The 25107-nt window shown below is 34.4% G+C and overlaps 1 protein-coding gene across 2 annotated transcripts in view; it reads left to right on the top strand.

Annotated features, from left to right (window-relative positions):
- Positions 1–25107, top strand: part of USH2A (usherin) — a 745506-nt gene that overhangs the window by 86031 nt on the left and 634368 nt on the right. The window contains exons 5-9 of one of the 2 annotated variants that reach the window (XM_058701414.1): positions 4270–4333; positions 7134–7428; positions 8492–8676; positions 9162–9383; positions 10522–10615. In XM_058701414.1, the coding sequence (XP_058557397.1) occupies positions 4270–4333; positions 7134–7428; positions 8492–8676; positions 9162–9383; positions 10522–10615 (860 nt within the window). Of the gene's footprint in view, positions 1–4269; positions 4334–7133; positions 7429–8491; positions 8677–9161; positions 9384–10521; positions 10616–25107 lie in introns of those variants that run through there. The other variant, XM_058701413.1, reaches the window with a different exon arrangement.

Below are 25107 nucleotides of genomic sequence, written 5' to 3'. Positions count from 1 at the left end.
ACTGCTGTGACATTTATTAATTTAGGTTTTTTGAAAACCGATTTTTACCCTGATTTATATATTAGATTACTTACACTGTTCCCATTTATCTAATTTTGCTATGCCACCTGTTATAATCTGGATGTACTGCCTTTTCCCAGTCATTATCTGTTTTCTGAGTAGACAATTATGAGATCATTCCGGTATGAGTCTGTCTGTTTCCCTGACCCATTTATATTATTTAGACATATTTTGGCCAAATGAATATTTTTTCAAAGAAGAATCTTTTTATACACTATTCCAATGAATATCTACTGTTAAGAAATTGGAAACTAAGAAAGGAAGGAGTAAAATCCATCTTAATCCTCAAAATATTTTATGATACTTCCCACTGAAACCAAAATCATAATTCTCTTATTTAGAATGGGTGATTCACATTAACTATAGGTATTTAGAGAATTTTTTTCTCACTTCTTGCTTTGGAAATTTTTTTCAAATATGAATTCTTCAGTAGAGGATGTGATTTTTCTATGTTCAGACTCCAAAATTTACAACTAAAATGGTTTTTAAAGGTCATAAAACACAGCCCCTTTATTTTATAGATGATAAAATATATTTTATTATTCCTCTGCAGCAGAGCTTCCCTTTAACTATTATTAAAATATAGGAAGTTAATTCTAATTTATCAGTATTGAAATGTACACCTCCACTTCTACACCCTGGTCTGACTACTATCATCTTTCACTTGGATTAGTGTAATAGCTTAACTGGTCTCACTACCTGTACTTTTGTCCTCTCCATTCTATTCTTAACACTTTTGAATAAACCTGAGATCACGTCAGTCCTCTCCTCTAAACCCTCCAGTGTCTTCCTATTTCATTCAGAATAAAATCAAAGTCTTTACAGTAGGTTTGCAAGGCTTTTAATGACTTGAACCCCTTTCCCCCCAGTCAGTTACTTGTCTGACCTAATCTTCCAATAGCCTCCCCTCTATTATTCTGCTCCTGGATGCTGGCTCCTTGCAGTTCCTCTCACATGCCAAGCATACTGCCTTAGGGGTCTGTGCACTCATTGGCTCCTGTCTGGAATATTTTGCCCCTAGATATATGAATGATTCATTCCCTTTCTCCTGTCAATACCACATTCTCAATGAGGCCTCTCTTGAACATACCATCCAAATTAAAACTCCAGTCTATGCTTTCCAAGCTTCTCTAATTTCCCCAAATTTTCATACCATTTATCATGTTCTAGTGTACTATGTAAATTACTCATGTATTATGCTCATCTAGCTGCTTAAATGCAAGCTCCATAAAATAAGTTTTTGGGGTTTTGTGTCTATCTTGTGAACTGATATATCCCTGGAACCTGTGAAAGTGCCTAACACATAATAGGCAATCAGTAAATACTTGTTGAATGAATGAATGCATAAAAGAGTACAGCCACCTTGACAATTTAAAACCATGATTCTGGCTTTGACAAAAATCAAAACATTCATTATTTTTGCTTTCAGTTAGATTAGGCCTTTGAAAATCACAAATGATTATCTCATATTTTTTATGATCTGTATTTTCTGGGTTATTTGAGATAAAACATTCAACAGTAGGGCACTTTTAAATTCAGGATGTGGAACTACAGCAAGGGTTATAGCGGAGGCTAGGGAGATAAGGGTTGGATGTGGTTTAAGTGTGAAGAGGTGAAGGTAAAAAAATAAACAGAAGGTAGATCCAGCTTCCTTCATTTAGGAAGACAATATTCATTACCTCTTATCTCAGAAAGACAATTAATACCATGAGTAGTTTTTTCTGTTTGTCTTCCCCACTCCCCTACAAAAACACACAAGCATACGATAAGTTAGCCGTATTCATACCTGTTCCTCCCATTTTTCCTCTTATCTTCAAGAAAGGCATATCCTTCCTCTGCCATTCCCTACTTTGCTTAACTTTAGATCTTAGATCCAGATCAATTTATCAAGTTTTCTGGATGGCCACTTCACCTATGAACAAATTATTGTGTTTTCTTATTTCTTTCAATTACACATTTTAAAGCAAACTGTGTTGGAATTCTAAAGATTTGTGCAGACTCTTATAGTATTTTCTTGTTTTGTCTTCATAACACCAATTTAATATAATAATTAGTTTGCACTTGTTTCTGGACAGATAGGATAGAGCGACTCTCCTTACTGAAAAGTCAGAGCAGGAGGCTGTGTAGTCCACCTTCTTCCTGTGGACCTCAGGTTGTGGGGTACGTGAAAGACCGAGACAGAGGGGTGGAGAGGGAAAGTCCATAAACATAGTTTTTTCTTAAAGTATATTGTTTGAAAATATTTATATTTATGAAAAAATATTAATAGATAAAATATTCTTGATTACTTTCTTAAATGTCCCTTAAAATATAATATGTATGTACATATATATGTGTATATGCATGTGCACGCAAACATATGTGCGCACAAACATATACACACACACGTGCACATATACATTTACACAGACACATACTCATGCCAAATGTCACCCTCTTTGCTCATTCATCTTCTCCTGCTTCTGAGATCAATATCTCAGACTATTCGGTGTGCTAATTCTACTTGACATCTTTTATTCATCAGATATATCCTTACCCTGCCCCAGTTTCTTCCATATCACCACCAAGGAGCTGCAACAAAGATAGATCAAATATTCTTTAAAACTCTTATCAAGACAAAAGGACAATAGCTTAAAAACAAACACACTGGGGCACCTGGGTGACTCAGTCGGTTGAGCATCCGATTCTTGATTTCAGCTCAGGTTATGATCCCAGGGTTGTGGGACCAAATCCTGCATCTGGCTCAACACTGGGCATGGAGCTTGCTTAAGATTCTCTGTCTCTCTGTCTCTGTCTCTCTCTCTCTTTCTCCCCTCCCTCTCTGCCCCTCCCCCAGTTGCACTCTCTCTATCTCTCAAGTAAACGAACTTTTGAGGAAATGGTCATTTGGTAAGTTGGCCTTTGCCCTAAATTTAATTGCCCTAAAAAATAATTATTGAGTTGGCACAATAAGGTAGATCGCATCCCCTCTTCTGTTCCCGTGATCCAGACTCTGGCTAGAATTATTCCATTTAATCAAATTTTCCTCATTATTAGAAGCATAATAACAAACCCAAGAGGTGGTAGGTTTTTTTGTTTGTTTGTTTGTTTTTTTTTTTTTTTTTTTTTTTAGGTTTTTCTGTTCCCATTCTCTTGGGCTTACCTGTTATTAAATTCTGAATAAATATTTGCTAAATGAATTAATGAAGCAATGTGTGATTTAAGGTTGATATCTACCTACACCTTGAAAGTTCACCTAATTCAATGCAAAGTGGACTTTGAATCTGGCTTGTCTTAGAAGAATTCTCAGGATGTAATGGAATTTTGAGACTGAGCTAGAATACCATTGATATATGTGAATAACTCAAAATTTATGAATAGGAGGTTTTCAATTTATCCTCATTTACTGGAGATTTTCTAGACTAGGCATTAATCTAAGTTTGGAGATGACCCAAAATGATACTCTGGAGCTTGGAGACAGAACAGGGGCAGGGGGGTGGGGTGGTGGTGATAGAACAGGTTGGGAGACTTCCTCTTGGCAATGCAAATGCTCTGGGAATTGCAGATGAAAGTAGATGACAATCAAATTTAGCATTGATAACATGATAGATTTATAGGTTTATAAACTAGAGAGAAATTTGATTTGGGGAGTTATGGAATGAATAAGTCACAGGGATGAGAAGTACAGCATAGGGAATAGAATCAATGGTATTGTAATGCATTTTATGGTGACAGATGGGAGCTACACTTGTGGTGAGCATAATATAACATATAGAGTTGAATTATTGTGTTGTACCCCTGAAAATAATGTGACATTGTGTGTCAATTCTACTCCAATTAAAATAAATAAAAAAATATTTGGGGAGGCAGCTTCTGGAGAAAGACAACAAGTTGGGTCAGTAAACAGGCTGGGCAAAATATTCACTTCGGCTTAAATTTTGCAATGTCTATGGAAAACACTATGATTATTTTATTTTAATTTTATTTTTATTTTATTTTAGAGAGACAGAATGAGTGGGAAAGAGGGGCAGAGGGAGAGAGAGAAAGAATCTTAAGCAGGCTTCATGCTTAGCATGGAGTTTGACATGAGGCTCAATCCCATGACCCTGGAATCATGACCTGAGCCAAAAATCAAGAGTCGAACGCTCAACTGATTTATTTATTTATTTGTCAGCCACTGCTTGGGAAACTGCAACTTCTTATATGATGTATATTATGTGTATTCTGCAGGATTAGAGCAGTTTGTTGGAAGAATGCAAGATTTTCAATTATACCAAGTGGCGCTTACAAACAGGTAAGTGAATGTGGTGTTGTAGAGTTCAACAGGTATAAGAATAATTCTCGAATTCAATTCAGTAAGAGTTGCAAAAGATTATGTTATTTTTCATCTTTATAGAATTTGGGAAATGTCACCTAATTAATGTTTACACTGTTTGCTTTGACTTAGTCTATGGTTGTTATTCATTAGTGCTCCTCTGTTGGGTAACTTCTTATAATATGAAATTGATCAAATTCTTTACAAAGGTGTGGTAGACTCTAAGTCTAAAGTTCTCTTTTGGCCAGCAAAAGAGTGGGACACAGGATGAAAAGCGAGAGATGGTTAATGTCTGGGAAAAGACAAGAGCCCCGAATAAGGGTCTTAGCCCCATTTTTATTAGGATCAGAAGACTTATAAACATGATGTTGGACGTGCACAAAGAGACAATGTATCTGTGAACATTAACTTGGGGACGTGAGGGAAAAGGGGTCTTGAAGACATTCAGGGTTAGGGGTTTGGATTAATACAAAACAAAATCCTGGCTCTGAGTGGAAGGTTGTTTACAGAGGACATGAGGCACCACCTCTGTTTATCTTAGCTAGCCTAGGGGATGAGACAGGTAGGACACAAGACCTCAGAGTTAACAAGGCACCTTTCTTTTGTTAACCATCTCCACTCTGGGCAACTTCGCCCTGCAGGGCAGAGCAGCTGTCTATAGCCCGGTTTACCTATTTACCTAACTTGGTCCTTCCTTCCTGTGAAAGCAGCTTTCTGCTATAGTACTAAATTGGGGGTGCTTCCACCCTGAATATCTAATCTTGTTTATTTCATATACCTATGTTTTATATTGGGGCCTTTGCCCCTCCCTATTCTGGGTGCCTTTGAACCTCCATGCTTTATTTTGGGGCCCTAGCCCACCTTTATTCTGGGGGGCTAAGACCCCCTTCTCTATTCTTATTTGCCTAATCTTGTTTACCAAACTTGGGTGTGAGCATCCTATGGCTTTGTATTTCTTTATGCCTTGTTAACCCATTGGTATAAGCCCAGGGAATCCCTAAGATTATTTCCCATACAAAGGATTTCCTCTAACAGAACTAGATTTTTGAACATGTTGTATTACAGAATTTGGGGTACATTTGTTTAAATATTCTAGATGAAGTAGTTTTGGATACTTAAGAAACTGCTCTCTCTGCCTTTTGAAATTGCTTTGTTGAACTTATAAGTACTAAAGAATTTAGAACAATGAAAGTGATTATTTTGATCCCTGAGAAAGTCTCAAGAGGCTGAGCTATTAGACTTGGAGATAAGAAGAATGAGTAATTTGAAGTATCATTGTATATTTTTCTATTTCCAGTGAACAAAAATTATATAGAGTTGGACTAGTGTTAATCAAGTATTTCCTCATCTTGAGAATAGGTAGCAAATCTTTCCTAGGGATTCTTAAGACACATAAATTTTCATTCTGTTCAGAAAAGTTCAAGTGAAATTCTGCTTAGCTGCCCTCTAAAGTTTCTCTCTTATTATTGGATTATAATAATAATAATAATAGTATATTATTGCATGGATGAGTTGATGTTGTTTACTTCTATTAAGGACCAAAAAGAATCATGTTTATTCAAATTTCTTGAAGGAAGATGTAGATTAGTGTGGTGAATTTCCAAATGACAGGAATAGCTCTTGTCAATTTGAGAAGTATTGTTCTTGAGGTGCTGCTATGATCAGCGCTATGTCCATTAGAAATATCAACATTCTTTACTAGTCTGTATAATCAAGGGCTACATGAATAAAGGGTGCTGTAACAGTGGAACACATTATTTGGGAGATTTTCTGCCACCAGTCTTGCTATCCTTTAAATCACCTTTATCTAAAATTCTGCCGAGTAGCGCTGCAATAATTTTGGCACTATTAAAGTTTTTACTGGGGGCAAGGATTTCACCGGATAGTCACTTTTGGTCCCATTCCAAACCTGGTATCAACTGGAAAATATCAATAAGATTAAAAGAAGAAGGTGTTATTTCCTGTGATTTGGTGAGTGGTTAAACTGCCTGACTCCATTGCCCTACTGGAATCTGAAGGAAGAAGCCTAGTTTCTCTAGTTAGACCTGAGTGACTGATCTTGGCCTACCTGAGATGTCTGGAAAGGTATTATAGGGAAGAGTGCCTATAAATAGAATGACTGATTCTGACCTAGAACAGGTGTATTGCCCTTAATGGAAAAATTAAATATATCTGCCTGGAATTGGCATTATTCTTTGACTATTGGCAGCTGCCAGGTGATCTGAAGCCACTGAAGCACTTTAGGATGCCAGAATATGTACTGATGAGTCACAGAAAACCATTGAAAAATGGTCTTGGCCTCAGTTCCTTTACTTAAAACAGCAGCAGATAAATGACACTTATTTTCTTATTTCTTTCCTATGGATTAACTGGAGACCTTATCTATAACTCTCAGTATTTTCAATATATTATTGTTCAGTCTCAGGGGTAAGTCATTTTAACAACATACATGAATATTACCTTTGTTTTTTTTTTTATCACAAATAGGTAGAGTAAAATATGATATTTTAAAAAAATGTCTAGATAATCAGACAAGGGCTTACACATGCTTCTCAATGGAAAAAGCTAACAGTTAAGAACTTACTGTTTTCAATATCTATTTTATGAGTGTGTTTATTTTGCCAGGAATGAGTTTGATTTTATATTCTGTTTAGAAAACTATTAAAATTAAATGGATACTAATCAAAAAGTTAAAATAGTGATATTCATTTGTAGCAATCCTTAGAAATTCTATTACTGTTGAACTCTTTGACTTACAGTCTGCTTCTTACAACCACAGGGAGATTCTGGAAATTTATTCTGGAAATCTGTTCAGATTGCATACCCAGTCACATTGTCGCTGTCCTGGCAGCCACCCTCGGGTCCATCCTTTGGTTCAGCGATACTGCATTCCTAATGATGAAGAGGATACAACCACTGATAGGGTGTTACGGCTGAATTCTGAAGCCCATCCTCTCTCTTTTGTCAATGATAATGATATTGGTACTTCATGGGTTTCACATGTGTTTACAAACATTACCCAGCTTAATCAAGGAGTGACTATTTCAATAGATTTGGAAAATGGACAGTATCAGGTAATTTGAAATAGTGAGGTGTATTAGTTTCCTGTAGCTGCCACGACCGATGACCACTAATTTAATGGCTTAAAACGACAGAAATTTCTTCTCTCACAATTCTGAAGATCAGAAATACAAAATCAGAGTGTTGGAGGGACTACTCTCCCTCCAAAGGCTCTAGTGGGGAATCCTTCCTTGCTTCTTCCAGGCTCTGCTGTCTCCTGGTGTTCCTTGGTTTAGGGCTTCATAACTCCCATCTCTGCCTCTCTTTGCACTGGCCTTCCTCTGTGTTTGTGTGTCAGATCTTTCTCCTCGCTCTGTTATAAGGCCCAGCCTACATCTGGGATTATTTCATCTTCAGATCCTTAACTTAATTACATTTGAAAATACCCTATTTCTGAAGAAGGTCACATTCACAGGTCCTGGGTGTTAGTACTTCAATATATTTATTTGGGGATGCAATTCGTCTACTACAAGGTGAATAAATTAGGCAACCAAACATTACTTGACTAACATAGTGTATAATAATGTATGAAATAAAAATATCTAAAAGAAAATATGCAGGATCTTTTTTAGATATTTATATGAAATCATATGCAATATTGAAATTGATGTCTTTTTATTAAGTAATACAAATTAATAAAAACTAAGGTGATTATTCTAAGTAACTACATAAGAAGAACATATATAACAATTATCTCATGGAACTAAGGTTGTTTTTCCATATCCTTATATATCAAACTTAATATTAATTTGTAGTTAATTAATGAATTTATTTTTTAAATGTTTATTTTTGAGACGGGGGGAAAGAGGGAGAGGGAGGGAGAAAATCCCAAGCAGTCTCCACACTTAGTGTTTGCACTTAATTGATAAGATCCTTAAGAATAAGGATGGATATGCAGTTATAGAATGTGTTGCTTTTGCCATAGGGCTATCAAGTTTGTGGATGTCTGATGAATATTTGATAATTATTATTATGAAGTAAGCTATTATATTTGAAACTAACAATTCCTTGGTTTGATTTATACTGATGGGTCAAACTTACAACTTTAAAGACAATGATTAACTTATCCATTTTTAGGTGTTTTATATTATCATTCGGTTCCTTAGTCCACAACCAACAGCGATAAGGATTCAAAGGAAGAAGGAGGACAGCCTGGATTGGGAGGATTGGCAATATTTTGCTAGAAATTGCAGAGCTTTTGGAATGAAAAATAATGGAGATTTGGAGAAACCTGATTCTGTCAACTGTCTTCAGCTTTCCACGTATGAATATTTAAAAAAATATCTTTGAAGGAGTTAATTTTAATAAACTAATGGGTTAATAATAAGCAATAGGTAGACTAACTCACTGGACTGGTGAGTCTAACTCTCACTAACTTTCTTGAGGCAGATTCTTCTAAGACTCCTCCCTAACTTGAGTTTTAAATTACATTTAAAGTTCTCTTAAAAGACTTTGGAGTATCTCTTGTTTACAGCCTCATTTGGGCTTTATAATCTGATTTTCAGACTGTTTAGCAAGTTATCTATATTAATAGAATTTTATTATGTCCTCAAGGAAATGTTTTACTGTGTTCTTTCTGTGATGATCCTATATTGTTTGCACACAAATTATGTGAGATATGTCTGTTTTCCCAGAATGAAGAATTAAAGTTGTTACGAGTATTGCGTAAGAATGTCTCAAAGTTATGATTCTGTTTTATTAAAATTATGAGTAGCTTTTCATGACTTCAAATGTTTTTCATCAACAGTGTCACTCCATATTCACATGGCAATGTCACATTTAGCATCCTAACACCTGGACCAAATCATCGTCCTGGCTACAATAACTTTTATAACACCCCATCTCTTCAAGAGTTTGTAAAAGCCACACAAATAAGACTTCATTTTTACGGACAGTACTATACAACTGAGACTCCTGTCAGCCTCAGACACAGATACTATGCAGTTGATGAAATCACCATCACTGGGAGGTAATGTTCATTACTGAGGTTTGATGGCAGGGTGCTTTTCATCATGAGTTTTGTTTTCAACAAGGCTGTGGTCATACTTACTTAAAAATACATTAAGATGTAGAGCAAACCAGATTTCAAACTTCATGTTTTGAAATGGCTTCCTACTCTAAGATTTTTTTAGAAAGGTTTGTATGTAATTCTTTCCCATATGTAAGACCACATTGTTATAGAATCAATTTTCAAAAGCTGTTGGGTTTAGAAGGTGTGATACCCTGAATCTGGCTTAGAAATGATTTACTAGATATTTTACTTGGTTTGTTCTGGAATATAATTTTTAAAATATTCTTGAAGTCAAAGAGAAGGAGCTAGATTTTGAAGGACAATTCTACTCCCAGCTAGTTTGTAAGCATGGGGCTTGGCCTCCGTGAATTCACAATTCACAATTTTATGAAGAATATTTGTTTTCCTAGGAGAAAAAAATCTATTCCCTAGATAATTTATAAACATCTGACCATACCTGAGAACAAGGCTCGTAGTATTTCAAAGTATGGGTAGCTGGAGAGCGGCATACTCTTTAGTATGGAAAGGACACCTATGTAGACTGTATTTAGCATTGAGTTGTGCTAGAAGAGTGATATGCTGTGTAAGTAAAGTACATCTTTAAAAACAGACCAGAATACCAAACTATTTTTTGTTTAGTACTAGCATAATGAAAATACTACTACTACTAAATAGTCACCATATAATTTTGGTGAAAAACACCTCCCGAATAATTGAAATTTGTTAATTTCACTCTGCAGCTTATTCTAAACTTTATATTTTTCACCGTGACTTGATAGGTTCAGTAAATACCTTCCCTTGACAAGTTTGTCATATGTCTGATATAGGTAGAAACAATCCCTGACCCTTTTTCCAGGGAGGCTTGAAAATTACCTTTTCAGAACAATATGGTTTGGATATTGATGGCACCTCACCCAATACTTGAGGATTAATGCAAAACTTTCATGAGCATCCACATGAGAGAAGAGAAACTGATCTTTGTGTTGATTAACATACTTGTCTTCCTGGTTGGATCCACACAGTGGATATATTCACAGGCCCTTAAATATATTCACAGTGGAGTTGACTTAGAAATGTCTGTTGCTCCTGTTCACAGATGTCAGTGCTACGGTCATGCCAATAAGTGTGACACAACAAGCCAGCCCTATCGATGCCTCTGCTCTCTGGAAAGCTTCACCCAAGGACTTCATGTGAGTTCTCTGTTTGATGCATGGACACCTCAAAAAAAAAAAAAAAACACAACCAAAACAAACAAAAAAGTGGGGGATGGTGAAAATAATTTTTTAATTTAATTTTGGTCTATTTTCTGGATGTCAATAAAAATAAATTGATATGATTTCAGAAAATTTTTGGGAGAGAAAAATAAAAGTCATCGAAAAGATGAAAGTATTATTTTTTAAAATAAACTCAATCAGTAAAATAACAACTAAGATTAAACCTCACTTTGCTGTCTTTGTTATATCAGTATTATCATGTTTTATAAAACACTTTTTAAGGTGTCTAGGTAGCATGGCACTAGAAATAAGGGTCTGAGTTCTGCATCTAAAAGGTATTTATACAAAGGTGTCTGTGCAACATAAGCATCTTCTGATGCAGAGAGATCTTTATGTATTTGTATCAGTCAAGTTGAATTCATTGCTGATACCAGTAATTTTAAGTAACTAATTTGAATATCTATAGTAAAAGGACCAGAAATGTTGTTACTTTAGGTTGTCTGTGATGGTCCAGGGAAGTTTCATAGTTGAAGTAGATATTTAGCTCTATCTTCAGGAAAAAGGGGTAAATGGAAATGAAATTGAAATGTTTTTGTTAATAGAGACATCCAGCATCAATAGCAGCTGATATGAAAGCAGGTACAACAGCACAAACAATCATACCAGTAATGAAAAATAAACAGGACAGAGCCTCCTAAGTGATGTTTAAGGCAATTGGTGTTAATTTGGAAAAAAAAAAAAAAAGTTAAAGCCCTACCTCATGGCATGTACAGAAGTCCAGGTGACTTAAAGACCTAAATGGAAAAATGATTGTAAATCTATTAAAATAAAGATTAAGATAATGTTTCTAAACTTTATAAGTTCAGCTATAATTGTGTTTAATTTTTCCCAACTGGATTGATTCTTGATTTTAAGTTTAAGTGACATTTATTATATTTTTTCTAGTGTCCTCTTGTTTTGATTCTTTAAAATACACATTTTTCTTTCCTTGCAATCAGTGATTTCTTTTATTAACCTCACAGTGTACACTGTCTCATAGATTCCTACTTGACTTGTGTTCTAAACCTTGCCCTGTACATGTTTTTAATTAGTCACTTTACTTCTCTCTGTCCTTTGTTTGAGGATATCATGTAATATCGTTTTTTACTCTTTTTAAATTTTTTAAATGTTTACTTATTTTCAATAGAGAGAAGAGAAGGGGAGGGGAGGGGAGGGAAGCTGAGGGGCAGAAAGAGAGGGAGACACAGAATCTGAAGCAGGCTCCAGGCTCTGAGCTGTCAGCACAGAGCCCGATGTTGGGCTCGAGCTCACGAAACGCAAGATTATGGCCTGAGTCGAAGTCAGATGCTTAACTGACTGAGCCACTCAGAGCCCTGGAACATTTTCTTTTTTAAGAAGCACCTGTCTGTCAAGGTTTTGGCGAACTCCATTTCTGTCTTCTGAGATTCTTAATCTGATCTAATTTGTTTCCAGAGACAACATTAGTGCATATAGTTCAGTGGCAAGCATATTACCTACAATGCAGACTTCCTCTAGCACATTTAGAATGTAGTCCTGGCCCTGAGTTTCAACTCAGTCTTTGATTGGGTTACAGTATTCTTTCTTTCTATGTGCTCAAGCCAAAACTTTCATCTTCTGATTCAGATGTTCCTTTGAACTTATTCTCCAGATCATTGCTTTATATTGAACTGTTAATTTATACGTTAGCCCTCACCACTGGTTGATAAGTGCTTCGAAAGAAGGAATATTTTACATATTTTGGATTTCTAACATCCAGAGGCTTTGAATTTGGTTTGATTAGTATATCATGAGAAAAAAATCTTTTTAAGAAGCATTGATTTTACTATGTTTGATTGTGCAGCTTATCATATTGTCCCAGAAAGGAAATTAATTGGATGAACTTGATTGATTCACTCTTTATTCAGCCATAATTGTATGTTTTAAGTTTTTGCCAGTTTGATTTTTTCTTGATTTTAGAGTTAAAGTGACATTTATTCTAATTTTCTTAGTGTCTTCTCCATTTGATCCTTTAAAATGACACTTCCCTTGCAATCAGTGATTTCTTTTATTGACTTCACCCCACTTCCCCAAACTCACCACTAACCCAGTTAAAAAACTCTCTGGGCTGAATTTTGTAAGGCACTTTGATCTGAATATATATAGTACATTCAAACTAAGGACTGGGCAATGCTTTCACATATGTTGTTTTCTAAGCTTCTTTTGCTTTATTTTGACTAGTTAGTTCTCTCCTCAACCCCCACCCCATTTCCTTTTCCTTTTGATATCCCATCTTTCCACCTTCCTCTCTCTTTAATTGCTCACAGTTGAGTGATTGATATTTTATGATTCTTGGATGATTTCATGCTTCCCCTTAAAAATAGAGCCATTAAATGAATCAAGGCTCATGATTGGTTTCAGAAGTCTAGTTGGGATTTTCAGACTTGGTCTCAGGTGGTGACTGTTGGATTATGAACTAGCAAAATAATTAACTATAATTTAGGTTGAGAATACATTTTACTGCTTCTTATTTAGACATTTAGTTTCCTTTAGAAACAAACGTAAAATGTTTTCTGTTATTTTCTTCCTTTACATATTTTGATAATTAATGAATATAGCCATAAATAAAAAAGCAACAAATCATTCACTTAGCAAAGTTTGGCAAATGTAGCTGAAGGGAAAAGTCAATAGACTGGTAAGTTGAATGATTTCTCAGTGCTATGATATTTTCAATAATGTGTTGAAAATGAGAAATGATTTTATAAAGCATTCATAAGTATGACATTCTCTTTTTGTTATCAAAATATTTTAATACATGTGGGACTTACATATCTGAAATAATTTGAAAAGATTCTTATTCAAGTGCTTTTCCCCATGTTCTACTTTTCAAAATAAGAAGTTTTAATGTAATCCATCCATATCCTATTGGAACCAATGTTCTTTTTTAAAGCTCTGGACATAATCCAAAAAGAATGCCTTCAATTTCACAGTATTATGCTAACCATTAATAATATTACTCAATAAACAGGGCTTTTGTGAATTATATTACAGCCATTTGGCAAACAGATGAAAACGTAAGCCTTGAGAATATGCCAATTCTTGGCAATTGGCAGTCCTATAAGAAAGTGTTTTTAGCGGAAGTGAAAATGAATGAAGTCAGGAGAAAGGAGTAGAATGGTGAATTCAGAAGCAAGTTCTTACACATAGCCATTCCAGAGAATTTTCTATATAAAGCATTCTTTAGTTGTTTATGAAGTTGATTTCACAAACAGGCGGTCCACAGGTGGGAACAGTGTTTAAATAATTTGTTATTTAACTTCCAACAAGAATTTTCCCTTCTCCTCCTCCTCCCTCATCTCTGGATTCTCTTAGTCAGAAAATAATCCAACACTACGTCTACATTTACCCATGGCAACAACTATAACTCAGGGTAACAATTACCCTCTTTGGAGCCGTAACACTATTTGGTTTCAACCATATTCTCTACTATCCATAGCCTTACATCTGGGTGATCTCACTTATGTTAATATCTGACCCACTTAATAGATTAAGACTTACGGTAGTAGCTAGAGTATGTGTTTAATTATTCTGGGAATAGCAAGACCAACTAATTCATAACTCCATTGGTAAATCTAATTTCTTTTGTCCACTCATAAAATTATAAGTTACTAAAACACACACACACACAAACAAGCAAACAAAACCTCAAGACAAAGTATTACCAAAAGCCCTGCTGATCTTAAGATAAACTTCAAGCCACACTTACTTTTTCTTAAATTTTCATTGTATTTTGTGATACCTAAAACATCTACCTTGGTGGGGAGGATCAGTGATTCTCCTCATTGCTACTACATAGGAACTCTGACAGATTTTGATATTGTATTGGCAGTTGTAAGGTTTTGACTTTAATATGTAGTGCTTACCATAAATGATCATCGTATATTCATTAATAGAGAATAATTTTAGAATATTTGTGACATTTCTTCTCTAGAAATGACTGAAACAATGAATCATTTACTTGTTACACTTAAGGGTTAATCTAGAGCAAAAGAAATCTCAAAAGACTATATACCATTCAGTAACTTACCAGCAGAGTTGAATATTTCAAAGCAGAATTCAGGATTACACCGCGTTTAACCCTGAATGAATCATTTGATAAGAAACACATTTATGCTTTTTAAATAATTAATTTTTGGATAACAGATAATCACTGTTACTTGTACATGTATTTTAAAATTTAAGTGAATTTTTTCATTTTAATTGTGAATTCATGTACAATTAAATAATTGATTGTATTAAATAGATTCCTTGTATCCTTTACTCAATTTGAACCATGATAATGTCTTGCAAAACTAGTGATTTTTCTTTTTAAGCAACTTTCCTGAAGTATGTACAATAAAATGTACCCATTTAAAAATGTATAGATTGATGAGTTTTAGCAACGCTTGTGTGATCACTGCCATATTCAAGATATGGGATGTTTTTCTCTCCAAATACTCTTTGTGCTCCTCTACAGTCCATGCCTCCTCCCCAACCTTCAGTCCCAGGAAACTACCAACCTGCCTCCTGTCACTACAAATTAGCTTTTCCTGTTCTAAAATTTCATATCATGGAATTATTCAACCATGTATTATTTTGGTGCATAGGTTTCTGATTCCACTCCCTACTTCCCTTACCTTTTTTTTTTTTTTTAATAATTTCCTAACTACTTGTGCTATTAGCTTTATTGCAATAATATATCTCTGGTCCACCTGCTCAAGAATTCCATTGTAACTTTCCAAAAGTATGTGTCAAGTTCTTAGATGCAGAATACAACCTAGGAATTGGAAGCTTAGGTATGTCTACTCCATGTCAACTGACATGGTTGCATAGTTACAATACACCCATTACTCATTCTCTTCTCTATACCTGTTCTAAAAATTCAAATGTTGGTAAATTCTAGCTTTAAGAGATGTGTTATCAGTTGATACTTGCGTCCTAATGATTTTTCATTTTCTTTTAATAGTTATGTTCATCTTTCAGGGGCTCTTGGCTAAGAGTGATGTAATAATCAGTGCCTTTGCCAAGGACTGGCACTTTGTTGGCTACTTAGCTATTCTTTCATCATTCTGTGACATCATTACCTGCAAGGGTGGCCAAGCGTTCACAGAGCAATTTATTAGTAACCACGAATACTTCTCTTATTCTTTGGCTCTGATTTGTGACCCTTTTATAGCATTAATCATGGCTTTTATGAATTAACTACAATCAAGCTATCAGTATGCATTTTTGTTAGTATTATAAATAGCAGAGCCAGCTTAAAACATTTAATATAATAGGCCTTCCTACCATTCAATAATTTGAATGGTGCCAACATCACACTCTACAATGCTTATTATGTAAATGAATATTTTCTGTTATTTTAGAAAGTGTGTTCCTTTGGAGCACACAAGTCCAAAAGTATGAGTCATCATGACTAGCTTGAGTCATATTTTTATTACACATCAAGCTTTCCTAGTAATGTCTTCTGTTTGCTCACACAAGGATTTTACTTTAAATGCATTTCATTGTATAATCTATCTTGTAAATACTAATGAATTCATTTTTCTAAGTAGCAAACAGTTCATATTATAGAATCTATATTAGATGTATATTTAGTGAATCAAGGCCTAGAATTTCATTTCCTCTCTGGCACATGGTGATACTATTAATCTTCGAAAAGCACTTGCACTAGTTATTCTATGTTCATAGACAGGAAGATTCAGTATTGCCAAGATGTCTGTTCTTCCTACCTTTATCTATAGATTCAAAGTAATCCCAATTAGAATCTCAGAGATTTATTTTGTGGATATCAACCAACCATTTCTCAAGTTTGTGTGAGGGGCACAAGGCACAGAATAGCCAAGACGGTATTGAAAGACTAGAACAAAGTCAGACTACTGACACGACCTGACTTCAAGACATATCCTGAAAGTTACAGTAATTAAAACAATGTGGTCTTGGCAAAAATAAAGAAATAGATCAGTGGGATGAAATAGAAATACAGCCACATAAGTATAGTAAACATTAAACTGTGGACTGTTTATGTGTCCACATAATAATGATGTGTCAATTTAGGTTTATCAGTTTATGACAACATACAACTCCGGTTCCAAATGTTGAAAGTTGAGAATTCTGTGAATAGGTGGGGGTGGGAGGTATATGGGAACTCTGTATCTGTCTCTCAATTTTTCTGTCAACTAGAAAATGCTTCAAAAATTATAGTCTATTGAAAAAGTAGCTTTTAAGGCAGAAGTGATGATTGCACCTAAGAGATCGAAGGTCCCTGAATTATTCTTGAAGAGAGTGGAATACTTCAAATTTTAACTTAAGCAGGATTTTTATTTAAGAATAACACAGCAAAAGAGAAGAAATGTAGTATGTAACTTCCCAAACTACAGAGAATAAAAAGGAAACATCTTTCTTATTCTGACATAAGGGAAAAAAGAAGAGGGAAATAAAAAAGTAAGAGATATAGAAAATATAGATTCCAAATATAGCAATAAATATAACAAATGTAAATGTGTTACACTTGTCAGTTAGAATTAAGAATTGTCACACATGGGACATCTGGGTGTCTCAGTCAGTTGGGCGTCTGGCTTCGGCTCAGGTCATGATCTCACGGTCGTGGGTTTGAGCCCCGTGTCGGGCTCTGTGCTGACAGCTCGGAGCCTGGAGCCTGCTTCAGATTCTATGTCTCTTTCTATCTCTGCCCCTCCCCCACTTGTTCTCTGTCTCTCTCTGACTCTCAAAAATAAATAAATGTAAAAAAAATTTAAATAACTGTCACACACATCAAAATATAGTATACCACCATTGTCTGAGCAGAACCTGCAGTAACGTGAGGGAGTACCTCAGGCACAAATTTTAAGAAGGCACCAGAAAACTTATTAATCAAGATAAATAATATTTTAGTGTAATGTTTAATAAAGGCAAAATAATACTAAAATCTCTGAGGAAAAATATGTAAACATTTTAAATAAAAATAAGCTGTTGTTTGTTTTATAACTCCGAGTTACTTAGCAATGAGAGCTGTTACTCCAGTCAGCCACAGTCCCTGCCTAGCTGTTCTATAAGGCTCTCCTGTGTCTGCCTCATATAAAGGTTGACAATGGTTTAAAAACAGATTGGGTAAGATGAAAGCTTATACATAGCTATGTTTTTGATTATAGAGTGTTTATTAATGTTTTCTACTTGGTTCCTACTATAAGAGGATATTTTATAAATGTACATAGGAGTACATATTTTTCTTTTGGTCTCAGGCTCCAACAAGGCTCAGCATGGCCCTGGTGTTGAGATAGTGAGACATATACCTAAAACACGAGCACATACAAAGTTTAAAAATTTTAAAAATGGCTTAAGCTATAACATCAGGTAAAATAGACTGTAAGTAAAAACTTTTATTGGAGATAAGGTGCTTTACTATATAATGGCAAATGATAGAATTCTAAACTTACATGCATCTTATAGCATAGATTCAAAAGTATAAAGCAAAATTTGACAGAGCTGGAAAGAGAAATTGACAAATCCAACATCAATGTAGAAGAATTTAATACATCTCATTTAAGTAATTAATCAGGCAGTCAAAAATTAAAATCCTTAATAATTGAGAATTGAACTAATGTGAAGCTTAAACTAATAGATTCCTGTATTCAACAATGAAAAAATGTACATTCTTGTCAAGATCACATGGAAAATTTATGAACATTGATCACGTACTAATCAATATGATAGTTGCAACAAATTATAAAGAATTTGTAATCACAACACACTTTAAGCATTAACTATTTATAAGTAAATGAATGCATACAGTCATTTCACTTTTATCCCAATGAGTTAAGTATAAATAGATGGAAAAAACCTTCAACTAAAATTATGAGCCTTTTATTAATCCAGGAAAATTTTATTGAGTACTTATTTGGATGCAGTAGGTTTACATCTCTGGGCAAAACACAATTATTCCTACTCTTGAAGAATTTATATTCTCTTATGAATTGGTGGTGTGGGTGGGGGAAACCAAAGAAGTAAAATAAACAAGTTAAATACATAGTATACTAGGGTCTTAACTTATTTTGAACTGTGTTGGTAAAATGAATTGTGAAGGCCAGGATGTAAGATCAAACAAGGAGAGTACAAAAAGAAAAGTTAAGATCACTCTCTTATAAACAAAGCCAAAAATTTTTAAATGATGAATCAAATCTACAATAATATATAGTAGCTAAATTGGGTTTCTCCCAGGAATGAGAGTGGAATTTAATATTAATAAAACTATTAATGTATTTCATCACATTAATTGAAGAAAGCAAAAACATAAAATCAGTAGGCTTGGAAAAAAGCAATTAATGAAATTAACACCTTTCTAGACAAGTGCTTTAAGAACTCTTAACCTGATAGAGAAACAAGTATAATTTTCTTTTTTCTGAGATTTATTTTTTTGTTTAATAATAATAATAATAATAATAATAATAATATAATTTATTGTCAAATTGGTTTCCATACAACACCCAGTGCTCATCCCAACAAGTGCCCTCCTCAATGCCCATCACCCACTTTCCCCACTCCCCCACCACCCCCCCGTCAGCCCTCAGTTTGTTCTCAGTATCCAAGAGTCTCTTATGGTTTGCCTCCCTCCCGCTCTGTAACTTTTTCCCCCCTTCCCCTCCCCCATGGTCTTCTGTTAAGTTTCTCAGGATCCACATATGAGTGAAAACATATTGTATCTGTCTTTCTCTGACTTATTTCACTTAGCATAATACCTTCCAGTTCCTAATATTAACAGTGCATATAAATGTAAATCTATTGAAGCATTCCCTTTAAAACCAGGAATATGACAAGGATGTCTATTATTCCACATTTTATTGGAGGATCTAGCCAGCTCAATGTGATAAGAAAAAAAACAAACAACACTTAAAAGAACTGAGCTGCCAATATCTGAAGACAAGATAATTGAGCACAAAATTCCACAAATGCAAAAAATTCCACAAATTATTAAATATTGAGGGGAATTCAGCAAAGTGCCTAGATATAGGATAGAAACATGAAAATAATTATTTTTATATACCCAAGGACAAAAAACAAGAGACAATTTAAAAATAATTTTTCCACAGAAAATATAGTATGTCTTTACAACTTCTGAATACAAGAAGGAAAAACTGTAGAGGAAGAAACTAATAAATGTGGCTACATTATAATTAGAAACTTCTAATCACCAAAAGCTACCATTTTTAAAATAAAGAGAAGGAAAAGCTACATATTAGCAGATTATATTAGCAACACAACACATATAACAGACAAAGGGAATTTTTATTTTTATTTTTTTAAATTTTTTTAACGTTTTTTTTTTTTTAATTTATTTTTGAGACAAAGAGAGACAGAGCATGAACGGGGGAGGGGCAGAGAGAGAGGCAGACACAGAATCCGAAGCAGGCTCCAGGCTCTGAGCCATCAGCCCAGAGCCCGACGCGGGGCTCGAACTCACGGACCGCGAGATCGTGACCTGAGCTGAAGTCGGCCGCTTAACCGACTGAGCCACCCAGGCGCCCCACAAAGGGAATTTTTAAATCAAACCAATTAAGAAACCAAGAAAATTGGTTAAGAAACCAAGAAAGTTGAGCCAAGTAATTTGCGTAAGCAGCTAGAAGTGGCAACTCAAAAGGCCAATATACACGTGGAAACAGCTGCAATTTTACTGGTTATCAGTAATCATAACTGTGAGATAACATTTTATATTCATGATATTGGCAAAGATTCAAAAAATCTGAAAATTTCATTGGCTGGCAAAGGTGTAGATTACTGGGGATTCGTTCATCCATTAATGATGGGAATGTGTCACCAGTGTGGGAAAACAGTTTGCAAACATTTAAATGGATACTTACTGCAGTTCAGTTCATATAAATGAATATAGCTATTACATCAACACAACTAGACTCTCAGACAATAGAATACAAAAAGATTATAGAATAATATACACAATATACCATTTATGTAATATTTAAAAACATGCACAACAATACTGTTACTAAGTAATATATCAAGTGTAAGTATGAAGAAAAGCTTGTGAATGGATATTGCTAAGTTCATGTGTCACTGATGGAGTAGAATGTATATTGCAGTGTTTTGTTTTTTAAGTCAGGTAGTGAATAAAAGAACATGCTTGTTTGCTTTTTTATTTATAAATTTTGCAATCCTAAATATTTTAATATAATTTTCCTAAAATACTATGATTTATTAATCTATCAGATACATATCATCTATGTTAAGTATTCACGCTACTGCTAAAAACAGTGGAGGTGACTCTTCAGGATGGGGTAACTGTTACAAAATTCATGATTATTGTGTACTTTTAGAGTTCTAATGTGTTGATTGATCATTTGCTAGCTTCATTCACCAAATATTTATTAAATGCCTTCTGTGTGTAGAGCATTATGCTACAGTACCACTATAACATCTTGATTAAAGATCCACGTATTTGAAAATATTGAAGGACTTTCATTTGTGAAATTTAAAAAAAGATTTCCTGGTACACACTAATTATTATAATAAATAGAGATGACTTTAGTGCAAACAAATTATTCAGACTGACAATTTATAATTAACAGATAATACAAATCTCATTGACATTTTAAATCTTAAAAAAATTCAATGTAGCTATACTAATGAAAGGATTTTGAAAATTTACTAATCTAGTACTGAAGTCTAAGATGAAATAAAATTTCCAATGTAAAATGGCTTTCTTTCCTAATAGGAACTCAAATACATTTTGGTGTCCACTCACTAAGTGTAGAGGAACCCTAAAAATGAAAAGACATAATGGATTTTGCTGCTTAAAATATGAATCTATTTTTGAAGAGATTTTAATATGATGTATCCATTTTTTCTTCATTGGCTTCCTTTATAAAATAGTGTAGATTATCCTATACAAATGTGTTCTCTATTCCAGTCCACATTTTCTGGCGTATCAGTAGAGGTAAATTATTATGGTTGCTAATAAAGGAGAATTGACTTGGTTACAACCTACAAATTTGAAGAAACCTTAGTATCCTTCTTCTGGACCTTGGGAGAGCCTTGTGTATCTCATACATGTCTTTTCTATTTAGTGCCCTGAACAATTCCCACAGTTAAAGAGGCAATACGAAGGGCAGGCAAGCCAGAGAACAAATCAAATATGAAACAATGACCAGTATTCAAAAGCAATCTGACTCCAATGCCTGTCATGCAAATGGATCTCATTCAACAACTAGACATTGTTAGATGGTTTGCATTCCCAAGCCAGAGTGAAAAGTTTCCTCCTTACAAGTATATAAACTATCAGTTATATTTATATATGGACAATGTGTAGAACTGAAGCAGTTGTCCATATAATTCTGTCTACAGTCTCTATTTTTGCAAATGTGGATTTTGTTTCACGTGTTATCAAAATTTGTTTTATTGGATGAGTTTCCAATCTTCCATTGAACCTTACCCATAGACATACAGACAAGGCATTTCATAAATTAGTTTCTAAAAGTAGCCAACACATATTAATGGTTGATTTGTTAGGCTATGTATTTTAAGTGTTCATGATTATTATATTACCACAACTGTCTCATCAGTATTATCCAATAGTATCAGTAGTTATTTAATTTATGCTGTTACTTTCCGCATCTAGAGAGCAGCTAAGTATGTATTTTCTGTGGACGCTTTAATTATATGAGAATTTCTAACCAGGGGAAAGAATTACCGAAGGAAGAATTCAAGGATAAATACATGAACATTTAAGCCTTCTCAATGGCAAGGCCTGGTAATCATTTAGGGTTTGCTAATTGAGATTACATAATAATCTATAGGTAAAAATCTGCAGGAAACTACTGCATTTACCTTTAAACCTTTAGTGTTACCATTCCAATAAATACTAGATAAACTAAGGTATAGTCCTGTAACATGTCACAAATGTAAACAGTCCATTAGATCATTCATTCATGCATTCCTCAAACATCTATTGATCACCTACTATATGCAAAGCACTGAGTCACTTTCTGTCCGGATTCTCTCTGTAGTTGGATATTTCATCTGTGCTATCATCCCCCCACTGCACCCAACCTATCACTGATAGAAGTTCGCATGTTTGTCTAATCATACATCTGTGGTTGGAGCACTAGGTCTACAAAGGGAAACTTCTATTGGAACAAGTAGTTATGTGACTACACTGAAGTTTTTATGTTTATAAAGCTGATTTCTCTAGTAGACACAAGAAATTCTACTGAAACAACATCATTCGAACACAATTGAACTGCTACATTGAAAGAAAAGAGGAAGCTCTGAACAGAGCTGGAGAACAATTATTATTATTAGAGATTTAGGCTCTTAAAATTTCCAACACACTAATCTGATGAGAAAGGAGCAATTTACAGACTTTCAGAAGATCTCCAATTCATTTAGGCCATTTGGGAGTAGTTGAACAAATTGCCTCTTTTAGCTCAGTTAGTACCATACTGACTTCTTAAAAAGTGAGCATTTTATAATCTCTCACTTTGGAACAGAATGCCTTCCTCTCCTTCCCACACAGGCAGGGGCTGCCTACATACCTCTGAATTTTCCAGCCAGTGGGGAGAGACTCCAACTTTGGATTTCCAGGGCTCTGCCTTCCACTTTGAGCAGAGGGACGTATGAACAGCTAGCCAAGTGGATCCACTCAGCACCTCTCTCCCTGAGATCATTTTCTGTCCCTGGCGCCAGCATAGCATGGTGATTAGGAGAGAGAGCTCTAATGGAGAATGAAGGAGACTATGATATAGATATGCTGTGTATATATATATATATATATATATATATATATATATATATGTGTGTGTGTATATGAATATATATGTATGTATATGTATATATGATGTATACATAGTTATATGTACCTATGTGTATACTTTTACATATAATACATATTATATATATATATATATATATATATATATATATGTAAATTGAGTGCCTACTATGTGTGAGGGCTTCTAGGCACTGGGAATATTGTAATGAACAAAACACAGCAAGCATTGCCATCCTCACAAATTCTTACATTCTAGTTTATACTAATTGTCATTCCAGGGAGTGGCTTTAGAAAATTATTATTTCTTTCCTATTCTTCAGTTTTCTTACCTGTAAAATGGAGGTAACAGCAACTCTTACTTCATAGATTATTGGAAAGAAAGGCAGCTGATAAATATGAAGCATTTAGGACTGATGCCATAACATATTGGCTATTCTTACTGCATGAAAGTGTTGTCTAGATAAAGACATTTGTGGGCATGTCTCTGTTGAGAGTAGAAAAGGAGACAATTTTCTTTCACTTTTTTTTTTTGCTAGAACTAGGAATGAAGGAAGTGAATTCACTAATAGAAATGAACTCGTGTTGTATCATCCGTTCACTGGTTTATTCATTCATTTATACGTTTCTTTCCCTTACTCAATAACCTGTATTGGGGAATTACAATGTTTCAGGTATTATGCTCTGATTGATTAGATCAAGAAGATCTAATAGTTGTCTACAAAGGACAACAGACAAATTGACTATTCAAATAGTTCATGATAATTGCAGTGATTTCAGACGTATGGACAACATGCTGTTTTCTCTATAAATGCTTAATAAAATAAGGCAGCACCTATAGTTGTCCTTTGTGCCCCTAAATTTTAACCTGTATGGTATGTCCTAGACTTAAGGAAAAATAAAGGATTATTTCATCATTTACCATTACTGGGGAATTAACTACTTCTTACAGATTTTCCAGATGTGACTTTTTATTTTTAATTGCATTTTTTTTTAAGTTTTTTATTTAAATAACCTCTAGACCCAGCCTGGGGCTCAAACTCATGATCCAGAAATCGAAAGTTGCAAGTTCTTCTGAGTGAGCAAGCCAGGTGCACCTCCAGATGTGACTTCATTCATATGTAGAATTTAAGAAACAAAACAGATGAACATAGGGGAAGGGAAGGAAAAATAAGATAAAAACAGAGCGGGAGGCAAATCACAAGTGACACTTAAATGCAGAGAACAAACAGGGCTGCTGGAGGGGAGGTGGGTGGGGGATGGGCTAAATGGGCGATGGGCATTAAGGAGGGCATTTGTTGGGACAAGCACTGGGTATTATATGTAAGTGATAAATTACTAAATTCTACTCCTGAGACCATTATCACACTATATGTTAACTAACTGGGATTTAAATAAAAACAACACATAAAAATTAAAAACAATAAAAAAATAAATTAAAAAAAATTGGCAATGTCAAAAAAAGGAAATATAATTGAATTTTGAATATTGAAAAAAATTGAAATGAACATTTAAGAAATGAGTCAATCTATTTTTGAAATAATTCAAAAGCAGGTTCTCTGTTTTCTTAATCTGTGAATGTTAAAGACAAGTTGTTCCTTTGATGACTCGTGGTCATTTTTCTGAACTTGAGGTTTCAAAGGGCATTGAGTCTGTT

The sequence above is a fragment of the Neofelis nebulosa genome, chromosome 15, assembly GCF_028018385.1.
Source record: "Neofelis nebulosa isolate mNeoNeb1 chromosome 15, mNeoNeb1.pri, whole genome shotgun sequence".
Classification (NCBI taxonomy): domain Eukaryota; kingdom Metazoa; phylum Chordata; class Mammalia; order Carnivora; family Felidae; genus Neofelis; species Neofelis nebulosa.
The sequence above is the reverse complement of the archived record's forward strand: the minus strand, read 5'-3'. Positions and strand labels throughout refer to the sequence as shown.